The sequence below is a fragment of the Antechinus flavipes genome, chromosome 1, assembly GCF_016432865.1.
Source record: "Antechinus flavipes isolate AdamAnt ecotype Samford, QLD, Australia chromosome 1, AdamAnt_v2, whole genome shotgun sequence".
Taxonomy (NCBI): Eukaryota; Metazoa; Chordata; class Mammalia; order Dasyuromorphia; family Dasyuridae; genus Antechinus; species Antechinus flavipes.
The window spans coordinates 156,050,338-156,072,054 of NC_067398.1; the positions used below are offsets into that span (position 1 = coordinate 156,050,338).

Below are 21,717 nucleotides of genomic sequence, written 5' to 3' on the forward strand. Positions count from 1 at the left end.
CTCCTACTTCCCTATAGGGTAAGAGAACTTTCTTTGTGAAGCTAAATATGTTTGATATTATCTCTTTGAGCCAAATCTAATGAGAGAAAAGCTTATATAATGTTTATCCCCCTCCTTTTTTTTCCTCAATTGTAATAGGTCTTTTTTGCCTCTTCATGAGATATAATTTACCCCATTTCCTTCATTTTCCTCTTCTTCCAATACAATCTCCTTTCCTCATTTAGTCTTTTTTTTTTAATATTGTGACAATAAAATCAAACCTTACCTGCACCCTCTAATTATTTGTAACAGAGATACAGTTCTCAATAATTAAATTTATCATCTTCCCATATAGGTATGTAAACTTTTTTACTTTTAAAAGAAATAGGTTTTTTTTTTTTCAATTTTACCTTTTTTATACTTTTCTTGAATTCTATATTTGAAGATAAAATTTTCTGTTCAGCTCTGGTCTTTTCACTAGAAATAAATGAAATTCACCTGTTCCATTCAATATCCATTGTTTTTTCCCTGAAAGATAATGCTTAATTTTGTTGAATAGGTGATTCTTGGTTGCAACCTCCTTTCCTTTTGGAATATCATATTTCAGGCTCTTTGATTCTTTAAGGTGGAAGCTGCTAAGTCCTGGGTAATCATGATTGTGGCTCCTCAATAGTTGAATTGTTTCTTTCTGGCTGCTGGAAATATTTTCTCCTTGATCTGATAATTCTGAAATTTAGCTAGGATATTCTTTGGATTTTTCATTTTGGGATCTCTTTCAGTAGTTGATCAGTGAATTCTTTTAATGCCCATTTTACCCAATTTCCTGAAATATAATATCTAGGTTTTTTTTTTTTTGTCATGGTTGTCAAGTAGTCCAATAATTCTTAGATTCTCTCTCTTGGATCTATTTTCCAGATCAGTTGTTTTTCCAATGAGCATTTTACATTTTCTTCTATTTTTTCCTATATTTTTAAAAATTTTGTTTCACTGATTCTTGATATCACATTTAGTCATCCATTTCCATTTGTTCAATTCTTTTTTTTTTTTTTTTTTTTTTTTGGCTGAGGCAATTGGAGTTAAATAACTTGCCTAGCATCACACAGCTAGGAAGTGTTAAGTGTCTGAGGCCAGATTTGAACTCAGGTCCTCCTAACTTCAGGGCTGGTACTCTATTCACTGTGCCATCTAGCCCCTCAATTCTAATTTTTAATGAATTATTTTATTTAGTTAGGCTTTTTATCTCCTTTTACATTTGGCCAATTAAACTTTTAAATAAGTTGTTTTGTTCATTGGATTTTTTTTTCAGTTTCACAAATTCTGTTTTTCAATGATTTGGTTTCTTTTTCAAATCTATTTTATATGGAGTTATATGATTTTTCTATTTCATTAAATCTATTTTAAGGAGTTTTCTTCAGATAATTTTTATGTTTCCTTTTCCAAATTCTTCTGCAAAGTTCTCATTTTCTTTCCCCATTTTTCTTCTCTTTTAAGATCCTTTTTGAATTCTTTCAAGAGAGTCTTGTAAAATGGGGAACAACTCATATCACTCCTTGAGGCTTCATCTGGAGACAATTTGCCTTAGTGTCTTCAGTGTTTGAGGTCTGTTCTTCTCTGTCTCCATAAAAGCTACCTATGGTCAGAGTTCTTTTTGCTTTTGCTCATTTTCTTAAAGGTTGAAGTCTGCTCTTAGGGCAAAGGCAAGATTGTCCCAAGCTTCCTCTACTGGCAACAGCAACTTTATGCTGCCCTGGGTCTGTGCTGTTAGATGTGTCCCTGCCCCACTGTAGTTATAAGATCTACTGGGCTGGGGCTTCTCTGACCCGGGCTGCACTAGAACTCCACACCAGACTCCCACCCTGTTGCCACAGACTGTCTCCACTGACCTTCCAAGGTTCTCCCTGGTGTCCCCAGACTGAAAGGTCCAGAAGCCTCCAGCACTGCTGCTGATTCAGAGTCCCACCTTGCTGATGCTGGGGTCTGGACTGGAGCTGGGGCCTGGGTGGACCTGGCCTGGGATTGTGTGCTGGGCTTTGGTTCCACAGACCTTTTCTGCTGACCTTTTAGCTTCTCTTTGGTGTCTCTGGGCTGAAAGGCCTGGAAGCCATAATTACTGTCGCTATTCAGAGATGGGATCTGGGCCAGGGGCTGGGGCTGTGCTGGCATGCCCTACTGGGACTGCATGTGGACTCCCACCCTGGAGTCAGACCTTTTCCCCTGAGCTTCTAAGCTGCCTTTGGCTAGAAAATAGTCTACTCTTGTATTTTTTGGTATTCTGATGCTCTAAATTTTGTTTAGAGTCATTATTTAAAGGAATTTGGAGCAGTTTGGGGGAAAGGTTGGTGAATTCCTGTCTTTGCTTTGCTATCTTGGCTCCACCTCCCCCCTTATCTGTTTATTAAAATAGAGTTTATGTGGCCTCTGCTTAGAAATACTTTCCTAACATTTCATTCAAGTTTCAATGTCTTATTAAGTAATAAAATTAAAGATATTTTTAAAAAATACTCTCATTTAAACTTTAAGGATTTATATCATGATTTATCAAATGTGGATATATTCTCTTCTTTATTCCTCCCCATCCCTACTCCATCCCTTAATAAATGTCATCTAAAGGTGCTGTGTCAAAAAAATTTTAATCACTCTGTCACCAACAGGATAATGAGCCTATCTTAGGTTTAGCCAGGCTTGGCCTTTGACAATAGACACAATTTCTACTTCAAAATTCTCATTCATTCTATCATTAATTCACCAATAAATTAATTAAAGTTAAATTAAATCAAATCATCATTAATTCACATTGGTAAGATCCTAACTGCATTTCAATATTCATCTCTCTTTTAAGTACAAAATTAATATCACCCTATCAGGAAATGCTGAATAATTTCTTAAACTGAGATCTAGAATTTAGAATGACCTTGGTAAACTGCAAAAGTATTCAGAAACAAAAATAAGCTTTATAGAATTAAATTTGATCAAGCTGTGTATAGAGAGGAGACTGAATAAGCCATTCTCTAAAGCCTCTTTCAGTCCCTACCCTCACCCCTAGGATTATAAGCAGGGAGGCAGAAACGGTTCCAGGTGACTGAAACCTGGAATTGAAGCTCCTAAATCAGTAGGTCTGGTTTTCCTGAAATATAGCCAGCGTTTCCTCAGTCCCTTTACTTCAGTCTCATGAATTCTTAGGCAGCTGTCCACTATTAGTAAAACCAATTAAAGTGCCTACTCTACTTAAGGTTATCATGAGTAAATCATTTTTGCATATAAAAGATGGTATTTTATAGTCATCTATAACTAGTTTTATTTAACTCAAGTGGCTTGAATGATATACATGAAGGGCTTTTCAGACTTTCAAATGTTATATAAATGTTATCCCTGTATTTTTTTTTAAATCTTGGTTTCATTTTTTGAGGAGGTTCAGGTAGAAAATAGCCCAAGAAATGTTTTGCTCTCCTGTATTTTTTAATATGTTATTTGTGTTCTGTGAACTGTTGTACAGGTCAATAAAGTAATTACTTTTTGGGATTAAATGAAAGCATTGAGATGTAAACCCATCATCTTTAGACTCACTAAAGCATCTTCAAGACAACTCCAGCAGCAAAAAGGTTGTTGGAGGCAACAAGTTGACAAGTACTTCATTCTGTTCCTCCTTTATTTTAATTTCTTCTTCTTGGTCTTTATATTTTACAAAAGATTATGTTTGTTGTTTCTGCCATTATTGTTGTTGTTATTATTATTAGCATTTTTCCTATATATTTTTGTAATCCACTTTGAAGAACTCATACAGATACAGATAGAAATATATAGAAAAGGGAAGTAGAATAATCCATACTCAGGAAACTATGTTTACTCACACTGATAGTCTTTTAAAAAAATAATAATAATAGCTTTTTATTTTTCAAAATACAAAGATAGTTTTCAACATTCACTCTTGTACAACCTTGTTCTCCAAATTTTTCCTCCCTCCCTCCCTATCCTTCTTTCCCCTTCCCTAGACAGCAATTAATCCATTACAGTTTAAACATGTGCAGTTCTTCTAAACGTGTTTCCACATTTATCATGTTGCACAAGAAAAATCAGATCAAAAGGAAAAAAATGGGAGGTTTTTTTCTGAATCAAAGGGTAAGCAAAGTTTTATAACCTTTAGGCATAGTTCCAAATGGCTCATAAGAATGCTTGGATCAGTTCACAATTCCACCAACAATGTATTATACACTGATATTCTATAGTCCTAAAGTTCCATTATTACAATGCTCCTCAGGGTCTAGCGGTAGTCCTGAAAATTAGAGTTGTTTCTGTAATGCTATAGTTCATAAGCCCCATTGGTGTGCTTTCCCATAGCATTACCTGTTAGTATCAGTCAGCTAAATTTAATTAGCTTTTAATTTAAAGATTTAATTAAAATGATAAAAAGAACTTTGGGCAACAAGCATTCCCCCAAATGTCTGTGACATACCCTCCCACCATCACTTACAGGGTCCAAGGGAAAATATGTTCAAGTTTAGAAAGCACATATGGCAAAAGGATAAGAAACTCATGTTTCCTGGAAACTCTTCTGCACATGATTTGAACAATCAAGATGTTTTCTCCCTGGAAGAGATTTAGCTTTTCTTTTGGACTTCTTATTGAGTCTTGAATCTACCTTTCCTCATCAGACTTCATCCATCCTTGGCTCTCAATGTAATCACTGCCATGAACGCTGTTCTTTCAGGTCACTGCTAGAACTAGAATGCAGATGAAAAAAAATCCAAATCCTCTGACCTGCTCAGGTTCACCAAGTCTTTCTCTGGTAAAGGGAAAGGAAGAATTTAAAGTCAAGGCCAAGGTTCACTGTGTTATCCCCCTTCTCCAAATGGGGAACTTGGTGATTTGTTTGGGAGCTTCTATCACTAAGCTGCTAGATAAATGAATTATGAACCAGTTTGTTATTTTATACATATCCTGCAGGGAATGACTACATTTCCTCAGTCCATTCAAACAATACCAACCGCAGTTATTCAGTGTATTTTCAAAGACATCTAAGTAAACAACCTTCCCTCAAGTCAATGTAAAGTCTGTAATTAATTGATTGATTGAACTAAATGTTGTATTTTCGTGTCTTTTCAAACAATCAAGATGTGTTTGCACCTGGTTAAAATATCTTGTGTTTAGCATCTTGTTACTTTTAGTAGATAATTCTCTAAATTTACCACAACACTTATAATAGCATTTAGCCTGCTTTTCCCATGGAAATTAAGGAGACACCTGTTGACTGACTGGCTATTATTGTTAAGTTTCTAGACAATGAAGTTTACCATTATATAGTAATACCGTGTTTACACTCACTTTGTAACCCCCAACAACACTTAATGCACTATTTTGTACATAATGTACATAAACATTGAATAGATGCCTAGCTGACATCCTCTATACTATAAATCAGAAAAGACTTGCTAAAATACCAAATTCATTTTGCTCCTAGATCAATAATCAGTAACTAAATCACTGTTGGTCAAGCAGTGACCCAGAATCAAACCCAGAATTCTCAGTCTTCCATTCAAGGTTCTTCTCAATCTGAAACATCCTAATCTACTCAACCTTCTTTCACATCACGCTCCCCAAATTCCACTCTAAGCAAGCAAATAGACTTGTTGCCTCTAAAAAATTTGATTTCCCAATTCCAAACTGTGAGTCGTACCATTTCCCTTTGCTCAGAAAGCTCCCCTTTCCCACTTATCTTTCTTTAGCCTCCAGGCTAAATCCCATCCCCTCATAAAACCTTGTCCATTACTTCAGCCTTGACCTCTCCCTTTTTTATCCTTCTTACCATTCAATAATGGAATGGTCAGCTTGAGATCCTGGATACCTTTCCAGCAAACGCTTTAACCTTTGAGTGCCTGCTGGGGGTATTGCAGGTCATTCTTATTGAGGGATAAGAACGAACTGGATGGAACTCCTTTTAGGTGCTATGATTTTAATGTTTTATGATTATGTTTTATATATTGTCTAAATTACATCATCTATCTTGGTTCTCAATTATGTGCTATCTTGATTTATATTAAGGTTTAATTCTTTCATGTAAATATTTATTTCCCCCAAGGAATCTGTAAGCTTTTTGTGGGCAAGAATGCATCCTTTTGAATCTCCCTCAGTGGCCGTCTAAAAGAATGCTGGCACATAGGGGGCACTCAATAAATATTTATTGCATTAAATAAAAATGCAGGAGAATAATCAAAAAGCACATGAAAGAATATTCCAAATCACTAACAGTAAGAGAATTATGTATTACCAACTCTCACACTCATCAGGCTGACAAAGGTGTCAGAAAATGAAAATAGTAAATGTTGGAGGGATTATGGGAAGAAAGGTTAGTGGAGTGATGAATTGGTTCCATTCTGGGGGGAAAACAAAACTATACAAGAAAAATCCACTAGGATAGACTCACTGAAAAGGCTAATAAGGATGACCTCCTCCAAGGAAGTGAAGGATAGAGGGAAAAGTCCTACGGATACAAGAATATTTTTAACACTACTTTTTATAGTAGCAAGAAATTGTCTATAAAGAAGGGAAAGGCTAAACAATTTGTGATGTGTGACCATAATGGAATGTTATTGCACTAATCAAAATGATAAATATGAAAGACTAAGGAACTTGGGAAAGATTTGGAAAAAACTACTATAAGTAAGCAAAATCAAGAGAATGATGTACATTGTGACCTCCCACAGTTGTATAAAAGAATATAAGATGAAAAGACATTGCAACTCTGATCAATGCAGTGACCAATCTTGACTCCAGAGGATTGGTATTGAAATATATCCTCCTAGAAATAGAGTCGGGAGGCAGGGTACGCTGGTACATGAACAATAGGTTCTGTGAGGGTGTACTTACACTTTTAAGTTTAATCTAAATTATCTTTTTTTTTTCTTTTTCTTTTCTTTTTTCTTTTTTCTTTTTTTTTTTTTTTGGCAATTGAGGCTGAGTGACTTGCTCAGGGGTCACACAGCCAGGAAGTGTTAAGTGATTGAGGCCAGATTTGTACTCAGGCCCTCCTGACTTCAGGGCTGGTGCTCTATCCACTGTGCCACCTAACTGCCCCTAATCTAAATTATCTTAAGCCTAGTTATTCAACAAACAATAAATCAAACCATGATTTATATATAGAGTTTGCTTATTTCCAAGGTGTAAATTTAACAATCAGTTTTCTGCTTCTATTACATCTCTCAGTAGAGATGCGGAATGAGTCATATGTTGTCAGATGTGACCAATATGTTGATTGATTTTATTTATATTTCTTTGTTATGTGGCAAGAGTTAGTCATCCTTGTGTGTGGCTTAAAGAGAAGCCAAATAGATATCTCTATCCTCTTCTCCCCTCCATGCTTTTCCAAGGGATACTTTAAGTCTGGCTAGGAGGGGAAATAAGAATTTGGGGCCAGCAGCCACCACTCTGCTCCCCTCAGAAAGTGGAAGTACCAGACTAGCATTATATCTAATTCCTTAAATGTTATTTCTCTAGAGGATATCAGATTCAAAATTAACCTGTGATTACTTTGTCATTTTTATTGGAGGGAGAAGAAAGATCCTAACTCTATAATCAAGACTTGACCCTTTTCCCACCTAATACCAGTTCCACAATGAATACACATAGAGAATAGCAAATAAATCCATTTATCCAAATTGGTTACAAAGCAGAAAAACATAAAAAGGCATGAAATTATATGCCAGATAATATAGAGAAAAAGAGTTCTCCTTTTGGGAGCAAAGTAACTCTATTCATCAAAAAAAAAAAAAAAGGTCCTAGATCTCATCCAAAGAGAAACTCCCCAAAGTCTTTAGTGTAGCAAGCCAGGGGTAGGGGCATGATGGACTCTGCCCCCTTCTCTCATATCTTCCCAAAGTCTTTTCCTTTAGTAATCTGAAGTGGGATTAGCCTCTTACATCTTTTCTCTTGAAGCTGAAAGCAAGAAGCACCAAAGTGACTTGAAAATTGAAGGATATAGAGGACTTGAAGCCTAATGAATTAAAAAAAAAACTGGTCTTAAAGAGTTCCAAAAGGGACAAAAAAGAAGATTGCCAGAAACTGGATCTCTCTCGCTTTATCCCAACTCCGCCCCAACTCATGCAGAGCCTTCACCTCCACCAATAGTGAGAGTCCCATACCAGTGAGCTCTAGGACAGGGATTACACTGTCTATTGGAAGGGAGGAGGTTCAGAAAGTTAGCCATGTTCTTTATCTATAGAGATAAGGACCTATATATGCAAAAATGTGTATAGCAGCTCTTTTTCTGATGGCAAAGAATTGGAAATTGAGGGGATGTCCATCAATTGGGGAATGGTTGAACAAGTTGTGGGTTTTGGTTGTGATGGAATAATACTGTGCTATAAGAAATGATGAGGGGAATGGTTTCAGAAAAACTTGGGTAAACTGATAAAAAATGATACAAAGTGAAGGGAATAAACCCAGAAAAACATAGTACCCTATTAATAGCAATATTATAATAATGATCAGCTGTGAATAGCCTAGCTACTCTGATCAACATAATGATCCAAAACAATTCCAAATTTCCATGATGAAAAAATACTTTCTTCAGAGAGAGAATAATCTCTTGAGTGCATATTGAAATATATTTTTTCACTTTATTTTTCTTGTTATTTTTTAATTAAAGCTCTTTATTTCCAAAACATATGCATGAATAATTTTTCAACATTGACTCTTGTAAAACCTCTTGCTATTTTTTGGTAGCATGGCTAATATGAAAATTTTTTGCATGATTTCCTATGTATAATTGGTATTATATTGCTTGTCTTCTCAATGGGAATGAGAGGATCTGAAGGAAGAAAATTTGAAACAAAAAATTTTTTAAAGAAATGTTTAAAATAGTTTAAAATGTTATCTTTTTTTAAAAAATCACAAATTTTAAAAAAAAAACATCAGTGTAACATTTATTTTTAAAGAATATGTACAAATTCATCTACCACTAATTTTTGAGAATTAGTTTTCTTTTTCAAAATATATTTTTTCAGTGAACAAAAATTGATTTTTTTCTTTCCTCCCTTCCTACTCTGATAGTGAAACATAAAAATAGCACCAGAAAAGCAAATCTCTTATAACAAATATAAATCTCAAAGGCAGAGAAATTCTCCATTGGCTATGTCCAAAAATTATAATACATTAATTTTCTTTGGTAGAAATACTATTCAAATCTTCTTAGTTCTATGACCGTTAGTGTTACTTAAGATTAAAGACCACCTACTTGAATGAACAGGTCCATGAACAGGTTTCAGTTGAATAATGACTGGGTCCATTCATCTGGTCCCAGCATTTCATTCCCTGCATCTGCTTTTCCTAAAGAGTTTTTCCACTTAGACCAGCCATTCAGGGCAGGGCAGATCTGAGCAGAAAGGTGTTGGGCATGGAGAATGGGAAGTGGGGAGGTGGGTTTACAAGACTGTGCTATGTATGTAGAGTCCTAAGTTTGATTTACTGAGTATGTTTGGGATGCAGCATTCATGAAGTTGTAATTTTTGTTCTTCAGCAAGTATTCACAAAGACAGAATTTGCAGTGCAAAGTATATGAGGATAGAAAACAGCCGACATCTTTCATCACTTAGTCTTAGACTTACTATTTAGGTATTTTATGTTCCTTTTTTGTATATATTTGGACAGAACATGAATAGATGTAACATGACTACATTTCCTCTTTTCTGTTTATAATTTTACAAATCAGATATCCACTTTATGTAACAAACATCCTTCCATATCAAAATATGACCTTTCTACAAACTTGGTGTAAATAATGAAGTTGTCCATTTTTTTTCTAACATGTATATTAAGAACACACTTCCCATGATCGATAGCCTCACACATCTTGGCCACCAGGATTATCTGTTTACTTTGGAAACAAAACATACCCAAACAAACGGAGTAATAAGCATGAAACAGTCCTTCTTCTGGTACCAAAGACTTGTTGGTGTGAGATTGTTGAGACTTAGGGTTCTGAAACCACAAATGTTTATTTGCTCAGTCTCCAGTGTATCTCTATCTGGCCTTGTTTTAAATGGTAACTAAGCATTGTGACTACAGTGTCCTTTAAACACTATGAAATACAGTTGTGCAATACATTCCCAAACCTCCTGTGATCTGCATTGGATTAGGGAATGATCACATTGGTCAGAAGACATTTTATAAAAATAAAAGAAGCTAACATTATAAATGGAAAGAAAAAAAATTAAGCTGAAAATTGTATAATCATAATGATCACACATAATGATAACAAAACCCATTTCCTTCACCTCTTAGTGATGTTAAATGTTGCCTATACTTAAACTGCTGGTTTTTCAAAGCTTCTTTTTGATTTCTCTGTTTTTTTTTTTTAAAAAAATATTTATTATAAGGAACAGAGAGGAATTCTTCAGAAATAAAAATGTCCTAAAGACCAAGACATATCCAAGGTTGGTCATGAAGAAAAGATGAAAAAATGCATCCTTGTCCCTTATTTGAAAAGATAAAGAACTGTGGGTCTGAGGCTTTGTAGAGCCAATGAAATTTTGTTGATATATTGGGTTAGTCTTGATAAACTATTCTTTTTCCTCATTCTTTTTTTATTCTTTTGTTGTAAGGGATGGGATTTGGGGTAAACATATTGGGAGAATGAAGGTAAAGTTTAAAAATATTAATAATTTTAAAGGTAGCAAAAAAAATGAAATTTTCTTAAAAAAACAAAAAAGGGTAATCACTGTATACATGAAATCCCATTAAAGCCCTGCAGAGAGAAGTGTATTTGGAAAGTTACCAGAGTGGTGAGTGGAGACTAAGGGCAAATAGATTAGCATACCTTTTATAGTAATAATGACAATAGTGATTCTATTATGACTAGAAACACAACTAAGTAGAAGAGTTTAAAGAATACTTTTCCCTAGAATCAGGAAAACCTGATTCCAAATTCAGCCTCTGATACTTGAACAAGTCATTTGTCCTCTTTCTCAGTTTTCTCATCTGTAAAATGGGGATAATAGCACCTATCTCCCAGACTTATGGGGATCAAATGAGATAATATTTGTAAAGTAATGTAGGAGTAAGGGGAGCCATAGAAGGTTTTCAGATGCTGGTGAGATAGAAGCAATGAAGTAAAGCTCATCTGAAGCCTCCTTAAATATAGAGGGCTGCATGAAATACTGACCAGCCAGAACAATGAGGTCCTCTGGCAAGAGTTCTCTGAGGTGGAAAGTAAAGTCCTTCAAGGCTTTGTTCATTGCAATTTATCAATACATCCTCCCTTGCAGGAAACGACAGTGTTTAATCCCTATGTCCTGTTAACAACAGCCAGCTTGACCTAGTGTTATCTTCTGACCCATCCTGACTGGGTGCTTCTAAGTGATTTGCTTAACTTTCCAGTGTGCTGGGCAATGCTGTAGACTATTAACTCACAAATGATGTTTTTCCCTTTTTTAAGTTTTCTCTTTAATGGATATGGAATAAATGGAATATAAAATAAAACAAGCATCTCCACAAAATAGCACAATAAAAAAGATGATTGTAAATGAAACTGCAAATCTACTATGCACAATTTGCCATTTCTTCAAATATACAGCTAAATTATCATATACATTTCTTTTCCTTCCTTTTCCCTCCCCTCCCCAAAGAATGTGCCATTTTGCATTGGTTAGAGGGCATTCCCTCAGCAAGAAGTTCCACTAGCAGTGAAATCCCAGAATAGTCTTTCCCATATTTTAAATACTCTCTCCCCCCACCCCACCCCAACACATACTACAACAGAACAATGTACAAGGCAGGATATAGATATTTTAAGGCTAGATCAGAACTCTACTGCCTTTGAAGTGTTTCTTTTCAGGATTTCTAACAATTAGACATCAAATGTTACTATAGCTATTTATATAAAATAACAGTATAATGAAGAATTCATTTTTAGGGCAGGAGACCTGTTTATACTCTAGTATTATATCAGAGCTACTTAGTATTCTGTAAGAGAAATATAAAGTAGATTTATAACTCTATGCTACTGAAATTTTAATCTCATTCTTCTATATTGTTTCCTTTTAGGTCCAGAAAGCACTAGGCCTCCCTCCAAGAGTGATTCCTTTTCTACAACACATTCTACCTTCAATGTTTCTATCCATGCAGCAATTCGATATGGAAACTGGAAACTACTGACTGGCTACCCAGGTAGTAAAATTGTCATAAATTTGCAGCTGTAAAGTGAAAAATGAGAACAAGAAGACCATCTCTTACATCATGTGCATGCAGTACTTTGCTTACTTCTTCTCTGTCCCTAAATCTTGCCCTTTTCCTGCCCATACCCAGACACCTGGAAGGCTAAAAATAGTCTTTTAAAACTTTTTATGATCCTTCATGTTGTGTGGCAGAAGTAAAATACTATTTCTTCAAGGTTTTCCCTTCCCTCTTTTGCTAGGCAACCTGTTCTCAATTACAATACGTTATTACTATTTTTCGAGTTTCTTTGAATGTTTGTTTTCAAGATAATCAAGCAAATGTCTACAAATTAAACCAATGACCCTTATAAATCATGTTCTTTGAGCTACTAAGTCAAAAAATTGGGTTTAATCTATTGATTTTTACTAAAACCATTGGAAATTGATTCTAAAAGGGGGGAAGGAAGAAGTTTCCCACTACATTTTTAAGAAGACAGATATTTTAAATGCTTGAGACCATTCAACATTTAATGAGCATTCATTAAGTGAGTCCAGGGTGCTGAAGGCAGCTCAAATGACAGCAGACAATCGATTATTAAATTTTCAGTTGAAGTATTTAGACCTCAGAAATTGGCAATTGGTACAAAACAGGTCTTGAGAAAATGTTAATAATGCAGATTAAACTTAAAAGTGTATTATGGGTGTATTTTTTCCTAGAGAGATCTTTTTTTAAAACATTTACCAACACACTTCTGTCAGATACTGTGCTAATTTCTAAGGATACAATGAAGAAAAAAAAAATAACAGTTATTGTCCTGAAAAAAATTTACTTTCTATGAGAAATAATCAATACGAACACAAAAAACAGACACAAATCTTATACATTATATGTAATTTCTAAGGGGGAAGGTACTGGCACCTGGGGAAGTTTTAGGTTTCATTTAGGAGGTAACCCAGGAACTGATTTTGGAAGGAAGCCAGGAATTCTCCAAAGCAGGGATGAGAAGAGAAGCCTTTGAAGCATGGAGGACTTTATGCAAAGGCATGGAGATGAAAAGTGGAATGTCAGATGTGAAGAATGACAAAGAATGGCAAAGGTGTAGTGAATGGGTGAAGGGGTGGAATGGGAATGAGCCTGGAAAGGTCGGCTGAAGCCAGATGGTGGAGAGTTTCCACAAAGGAGTTTGTGTTTTATACTCTAGCCTAGGTCTCCAAAGCCAGAACCATGGTTTGTCCCCAAGAGATAAGTGATCAGCTAATCAGAAAGTGGGAAGTTGGATAACACTTGTTCCCTCCTTAGGATAATTAATCAGGACACTTTTCTGTAATTCCTCCCTAACTACTCCTACTCTTTTTCCTCAGTAAAACTGTATTCCATCTCCTTCCTCTCCTGTGCAGGCTCCCAGTGTCCATTCTCTTAGCCTGACAATACTGCCCAGACAAATTTCCACCTCTCTACATACCCATCTTCTCTCTCTCAGATCCCCTTTGACCATATCAAGAGCACCTCAAATGGTATTTCTGTGTTCTGTGGGGTTTTTAGACAACTAAGTGACATAATGACTCAAGCCCTGGTTCTGAAATCTGAAAGACCTGATCCCAAATGCAGCTTCAGACACTTAATAGCTGTATGACCTTAGGAAATCAATCAATCTGTCTGCCTCAGTTTCCTCATCTGTAAAATGAGGGTAATAATTGCACCAATCTCCCATATTAAAAGAATTAAATAAGATAATAATTGTAGCATGCTGAGCACAGTGCCTTGCACATAGAAGACACTTATTAAATGCCTTTTTTGTTTCTTTGCTTATTTATTTCTTTCCTTCCTTCTTCTGCATGGTGACCAGGAATAAGGATTCCTACGTTCCCCCTTTTCATTTTGAGTGGGACAGAATGAGCAAGTATGGATGGGCTGTAATCTGTATCCTACCCTTTATTTTTCCTCACAACCCTCCCAAAAAACCCACTCATTTACAAATTTCCCTTTTTCTATTGAGGGTACCACTGTTGTTCTAGGAATCCACATTCACAATCAAGGGATCACCTTCACTCTTCATTCTCCCTCACCCCACATATCCAATCTGTCACCAAATCTTCATGTTTCTCCCTCCATAATATTTCTGTCATCTCCCTTCTGCTCTCTGTGGGTTAAGAATCTGATCACCTCTGTCTTAGACTACCACAATAGCTTTCTTCTAACTGACCTTTCTGCTTTAAGCCTCTTGCCCATCTGTCCATTGCGTCCTCCACACAGCTCTCGAAGGCATTTTCCCACAGCAAAGGTTTCTCAATTGTCATCCCTACTCACTACCTGACTATAAGATCGAATATATTTTACCTTTATTTCATCCTTTTAAAATTTCTATATTTTTAAAAGTTTTATAGTACATGTTATAGTTTACTAATATGTGTACATAATTTATAAGTAAGTAAATATGCATTTAAAAATTTATTACTGATAGAGATGTGAGATTAACATTTTGGAAGCTGTTGTCCTAGAGACAAGACAGAAGCTTCATTATAGAATGAAGACTAAGATCATGACAGTTGAGGAGGATGAACAAGAAAGAAAAAGTATTTGAGGGGGGCTCACTATGTCAATTAAGTTCTTCAACTTAAGGATAGGATTTAGGATATAGAATATCTTTGAGGACTCCTTGAGAAGGAAGGAAATATAACTCCAGAACCGATTCAGGAACATAACCCAAGAACGGGATCTAGAAAGAATAGACTTGATGAAGTGAAGTTATCTGGAAACAGCACTGAATAGCAAGAAGCATATATTCTTCTACTCCTGGCTAGGTATCTCAGGGGGCATGAGTTCAGGTGGGAGAGGGTTCAGGGATGCAGGGTCTTTTGGGAAAAGCCAAATGTGCATGTTTGCAAGCTCTCGTCACATGTATGCTGAGTCTCTTCTTACTGTTTTGTATTTCTCTAACAGGCTGTGATTATTGGTTTCCACCTCCAGAATTATCCAATATCACAAAGCAACCATCACCTGACTCACTAAACAAAAACCTCTGGCTTTTTGATATACAAGAAGACCCTGAAGAGAGATATGACCTATCCAGTAAACATCCCAGTATCGTTAAGAAGCTTCTGGGCCGGCTCCAATATTACCAGAAGAGCTCTGTACCAGTATTCTATCCTGATGAAGATCCCCACTGTGATCCCAAAGCAACTGGAGTTTGGGGACCATGGATGTAGCATGCTAATCAGCTCTCAAATTGGAAGATTGCCTCTCAGATTGAGGTTGCAGCCTCAGGAGTCCAAAGTCATGTGATTTTCACCCCATTTGTTCTGCCCCAATTCAAGGAGCTTCATTGACTCTTCTCAGTCCTTAACTATAATGTGGGGTCCCTGATTCCAGCCTCAAGTGCACCTAAGAAACAGATATATTAAGGAACATAAACTCTTGCATTTCTTTGACTGGAAGAGATTATAAAAGCAAAGGTTCATCCTTTCTTTCCTGAGCTTCAGGACAACTAAGAAACTTTACTTCAGATAAGAAGTTCTAATTGAGTCCCTCAGTCAGGGAGCAGCCTGCTAAATTCACCCAGCAAGTCAGATGCTAGATTTTGCTTTTGCCAAAAGCTAGATTTTATTGTAGAGTGACTCACATTTCATGCAATAAATGAAAGGAGCAGACAATTATTCACAGATAACACTGGCAAAAATCTGTCTCTCAGTTTCTGTCTCTCCCTTTCCCTCCTCTAATTCTTTTCTCTTGCCTTCCCCCCTCAACCCTAACTTATTATTCCTCCTCCTTCATTTCTTTCCCTCCCTCCCTTTCTCTTTCTCTCCTACTCTTCTCATGGTGTCTAGCAGTTTCCACCAAAATACTTTTTTTTAATCTTTCTCCCCTACCCATCTTATGCTGTGATAACTCATTGCATTATTTATATATGAGCTACAAGTGGATCATAGTCTGCTTCTCTAATTCTTTTGGGTAGGATGGTTTTCCCAATCCTTGCTCATTCTTTTAGGATTTTTTGTTACTTCATATGGATCCTTCTTCCTACCCATAGTTTCCTTATCTTTAAAAATTAGAGGGTTATATAGCCTCTAAAGTGTTAAATCTATAATCCTATCTACCTATCCATTAACAGGGTGGTAGGAGTTCTCCTTTTGGATAGACTGTTACCCTGTATTCTAAACAGCAGAAAGATTTTTTTTTCAGTAGTGTATTACTTTTCCAAATACAGATAGTTTTCAATATTCATTTTTGTAAGATTTTGTGTTCCAAATTTTTCTCCCTCCTCCCCTTATGTCTTCCCTCCCCAAGACAGTAAGCAATCCGATATAGATTAAATATGTACAATTCTTTTAAACATATTTCCATATTTGTCATATTGTACAAGAAAAACCAGACCAAAAGGGAAAAAAACATAAGAAAAAAATAAACAAAAAGGTAAAAATACTACACTTTCATCCACATTCTCCATATTTTTTCTGGATCTGATTGGCATTTCCATCCTAAATCTTTTGGAATTGCCTTGAATCTTCACATTGCTGAGAAGAGCCAAGTCCATCACAGTTGATCATCACATAATCTTGTTGTTATTGTGTACAATGTTTTCTTGGTTCCAGAAAAAGATTTTCAAGCCGTGCTAATCACTCTATCCCTTTCCTCCAGATGAATCATATTTCTGTGGCATGAAACACAGTATTATTGAATATTACTGACACTACCACCCGTGGTCCCAGACAGTGGACAAGCTTGGCTCTGGATTGTTTTTACTTAAGCTCCATTTTTGCCATAAACAGAAAGGGTTTTAAACAATGATGACCACTTTCCAACTAGGTCATTGACTTAATACGTTTTTCCAAGTCAGCTTCTTATGGATACAAACTAGATTCTAGCCCATTATTCTTGGGCTTCATATTCTAGTGAGGGTGGCCATACTAGCACTTGAGAATTGGTACCAGTTCCAGAAATACAAGGGAGGTGGGAGCTGGGATTGTGGAGATGGCTGACCTCAGAAAGCCCTGGTCAGTGCTGATGGCCCAAGGCTTAGATAAAGCAAAGGAATGGTGAATCTACAAGCTTCTCTAATCTCATGCTTGTAACCAGAGTCTATGAGTGAGAAAGGAAAGGAAGCCTCATGCTTCAGCATTTAACTGCTGTTCTGCCTGCCTGGGTCAGAGTGGTTGCATTTTCAGGGCCCAGAAACATCTTGAGAAAACATTTCTAACTTTTTCTTGACATTGCTTTAACGAATGAAGATGATGCGAGGTCATCAGCCTAAATTTAAACTCAAAAACTTGATGAAAATGACCTACGTGCTCAGAGGATGCTTTTCCAGGGTTGAAGCTGTTACTTAAATCTCAATGAAGTATCTCATCATTCAATAGCCAGGTAATTATGTCCCTATTACAAGTTAAGAAAAGGTAGGGGAGATACAGATGGAAAATCTCAATGTCTTCCTCCTTGCCAAATTCTTTTTACTACCCACCCACTTATTGCTACCCTCCTATCAGGAAGGTGAAAGATTTATACTGAGGAAAAAGAAGGCAACAGCTGCTACAAGAGCCCCAAGAAGGGTACCAGCCTCTCTCCCACTCAGAGGCTTTTGAACAGGTGTCCGGCTTGTCCGTTTTATTGTTTTTTATGGGAAGAATGGGAAGAAGTCTCAAATTCTTTGTGGCAGTGTAGCTCTAGGGATTGTGGAGGTCTCAGTATTTGTGTGTTCCAGGGGGATGTCTGATGTGTTGGGCTGTGCAATGAATGCCTTTAGGTCTCAAGCACAGAATAGATTTAAAAAATGGGGAATATAGTGTTATGAGGTCCATATCAGAGATCTTCTTGACAACACTTTCTGAGTTCTTCTCACTTCTCTCCTATATACCTGTTGTCCTGACACACCTTTGTCCACCAAGAAAAAAAGTCAGCCATCACATTTTTACCACTTTGTCTATTTCTGCAGAAGGGAACAGAAATTGAAATTAAAAAAATTAAATTTCATGAAAATCACTGGATATCTTTATATTCAAGGCACTATTTTCTGGTCATATTAATGCTTATTCTGTCAAAATTCCCTGAAAGGAAAAGGATTTATAGCCCATTGCCATCTTTCATTCCAGATTGTAGGTTTTTTAAATCTAGTTTCTTTATTGCCATTTAGCATTTCAACATGTCATAAACAAAAAGATATTTAGGAGGAAATGTAATTTATCTGGCAGATGGTAAGTTTGTGTAAATAAACTTGCTTATAGTATTTAGGTTAAGGCTAAGAAGGCCTATGGGTGTTAGCTAGTGGCCTTTAGTCTCCCCAGGTAGAAGTTTGCAGATTTCCTTAATAAATAGGAACAGAGATATCTCCCCAGAGTAGCTTTTATAAGAAAAATCTCATTTTTAATCCCATGGGACTCTGTCATTTATTAATCATGTGATCATAGATAAATCACTCTCAGTTTTTTCACTTTAATTGAGAACAATGACCCAACTTGCCTACCTCAAAGGATTGTTGTAAGAATTCAGTCAATCAGCCAGTACATTTATGGAGTACCTATTATGTGCCAAGAACAATGCTAGGTGCTGGGAATAAAAATAAAAAGAATAAAACAGTTTCTATTCTCAAGAAACATGCATCCACTGGGAAGAGAACATGCACACACATATATGTAACATATGTAGATACAGAATAAATGAGATGATGTATGTGAGTGTGCTTCTATGTAAAATGATCTACAAATGCAAATCACCATGATTTGGGCCTTAGATCTTTAGCCATAATGAATACCTAGATAATCTTAAGATCTATAAGAATTATGAATGAATATGAAAGTATTGACTACAAATACTAATATTGTTTTCTTATGAAATTGTTCACTTTTGAGAAATATGATTTGTTGGAATGTTTTATTTATCAAATATATGGATTTACCTGGTTTGAGAGCAAAATAAAGTGAATTATCTTTTTAAATGTAAAATCTCTGTATGAGGTTATTTATATACATACATACACAAATACAGACATATGTAGATGTGGTTCATGGATACATAGCATGCATATGTCAGATCTTACATCTAAAGAAAATAGGAAGAAAACTGTTTCTATCCCACCATCATGCTAGCTAGTGATAGGTAGAGTCAAGGATTATCAGAGGTTGCAATATCTTCAAGAGAGGTATCAGACTAGAATTAAATCTATCTGCTACATTCAAATGTTTCTAAGGCTGCTTAAGCCTAAGGGTACAACATTAAGGGTCCAGAACAAAAGCAGATTCCTTGATCTCTCTGAAGATGAGGGGATGGTTATGTTTAACTTACACTTACCAGCTTCTCATCAAATGCCAGTTACAGAGAAGACCATAAATAGATAAAACCATTTATCTAAGCAAAACAGTAACCAGAAATTGGAGAAGTTCTACAAATTAGATTAACCCAAGAATACACAAAAGTAAATGAACTCTTCGGCTAGGTATTATATAAATCTCAGTTCAAACCAGGAGAGAGTGAGAATGATCTCACCCAACAATCTCAACAATCTCTAAAATTGCAAGTTGTAGAGAGAAAAGAATGTGATGTGACCAGCTCCTACATAGGTCTCGGTCTCCAAGAGTTTAAGTCTGCCATTCAGAAGTCTTTCTCTTCTGATTTTCTGAAACTTCTCTTTCCACATGTATCTCCTATGTCTCTGGAAGTCCCTACAGCAAAATAAAATACATTCCTCACAAAGATAAACAACATCGTACTAAGTGGTGTCAGCCAATCCATAGTCATATCTTCATTCACATATGCAGCATGAAGCATTGGGCTGTTTCTTTATAAAATTCCCTTAGGCTTGGGCAGAAACAGCATTGCATAAAACTTTATGACTCTGACCTGAAAGTATGATCTGTAAAACTGAGATAGTAAATATTGGAGGGGGAGGAAAAATAAAGGGAAAAGTTGAGATTGAAAGCAAAAAGCAATATGACTAGCCTATCTAAGGAATGTTCTTTATTTTGTTGCAGAGACATCAAGAGGTATAAAAGATATTTATATATGTACATATTTGTATATTTTATATAAAGAAAGATTTATTAACATTTAGAGCTAACTGTAACTAGAATGGACTGCCTCAGGAGTTCTATCATTGAAAGTTTTTCAGAAAAAATTGAATGACCAAATTTTGGGAATTTTGTGGTATTACATAGTAGATGGAGCACTGGGATAAGAGTCAGGAGAACCAAGTTCAAATCTCTTTTTGATTACTTACAAATTCAGTGGCCATGATCAATTTAAATTCAGGTAACCTCAATTTCCAAATCAATAAAAATCTATATGACAGAATTATAAGGAAAGCACTTTGTTCAACTTAAAGCATAGTTGTATATCTGTTTGTCTAGATGGTTTATGAAATCCCTTCTAATTCTCCGATTTAGTGATTCTGAATGTTGAAATTTATTGGACTGGCATATCAGAAAGAATGCTGAAATATCTGTCAAGATAACAGTTTTCAGTTTGAGCTCTTTCATTAATTATCTGCATGATCTTGGGTGAATCATCTAACTCCTCTGAGCTTAAATAATATGGGCTTCATGAAATTAAGAAACTAACAAGATTAGAGATTTGGAGCTCTGGAGTTGTCTCTGAAGCCAAATCTTTATTTTATAGATGAGGTAATACAGGTCAAATGACTTTCCAAAGATCACACACCTAACAAATGGAAGTCATGGCTAGAATCCAGGTCCTCTGATGCCAGAAATCATGTTCTTTCCATTTTATAGTCTCAAATAGATGACCTCTAAGGACCCTCTAAGGTAAGCTATACCAAATATCTATAACTGGAAGTTTACCTCATTTTATATAATTTTTTATTATGAAATGTTGCTTATAAATTTTTTGGTTTTGGTCAGAGCTTGTTTGAAAAGCTCCAAGAAACTTTACTATTTAATGTAGCCCTCGGGTGAAACACTTCTGTAATACAAGTAATTATTCTATAATTTAGTGCATAAGTTCAGATTTTTATATATAGGGGTTTCCTTAACTGGAGAGGGGTCATCTACAGACTAGAGATCCATTAGAGTAAGATCAGGGAAGAAAAAGGAAGGGAATAGACAAACTAAAAAGGAAGGTATGGCTCCTGCTCTCAATAATCTTGCAGGTTTTACTTTTAAGTAAAAGAATGGCTGCTTTTTAGAAACAAGATTATATGATAATCAACTGTGATAGACTTGGCTCTTATCAACAATGAAGCAATTCAGGCCAGTTCCTTTAAACTTATGATGGAAAGAACCATCTGCATCCAGAAAGAGGACTATGGGAATTGAGTATGGATCATAACATCATATTTTAACCTTTGTTGTTGTTGCTGTTTGCTTGGGTTTTTTCTCATTTTTTCCCTTTTTACCTGATTATTCTTGTGCAGTATGATAAATTTGGAAATATGTTTAGAAGAATTGCACATATTTCACCTATATTGAATTATTTGCAGTCTAGAGGAAGAGGAAGGTAGGAAGGGAAGGATTTGGAACACAAGATTTTACAAGGATGATTGTTAAAAATTATACTTGCACGTATTTAAAAAATAAAAATCTATTATTATTATTTAAAAAAGAAAGAAAGCTGCTATAGCATCCTAATTTGATGATATGAGTACTCTTTTTT

General features: G+C 35.7%; 1 protein-coding gene across 1 annotated transcript in view; it reads left to right on the forward strand.

The window, feature by feature from the left end:
* ARSB (arylsulfatase B) overlaps nucleotides 1-19,055 on the forward strand; it is a 235,086-nt gene extending 216,031 nt beyond the window's left edge. Inside the window, exons 7-8 of the mRNA XM_051991810.1 lie at nucleotides 12,013-12,135; nucleotides 15,064-19,055. Coding sequence (XP_051847770.1) covers nucleotides 12,013-12,135; nucleotides 15,064-15,329 — 389 coding nt within the window. The 3' untranslated portion in view covers nucleotides 15,330-19,055. The remainder of the gene's footprint in view (nucleotides 1-12,012; nucleotides 12,136-15,063) is intronic.
* The last annotated feature ends 2,662 nt before the right edge of the window (nucleotides 19,056-21,717 follow it).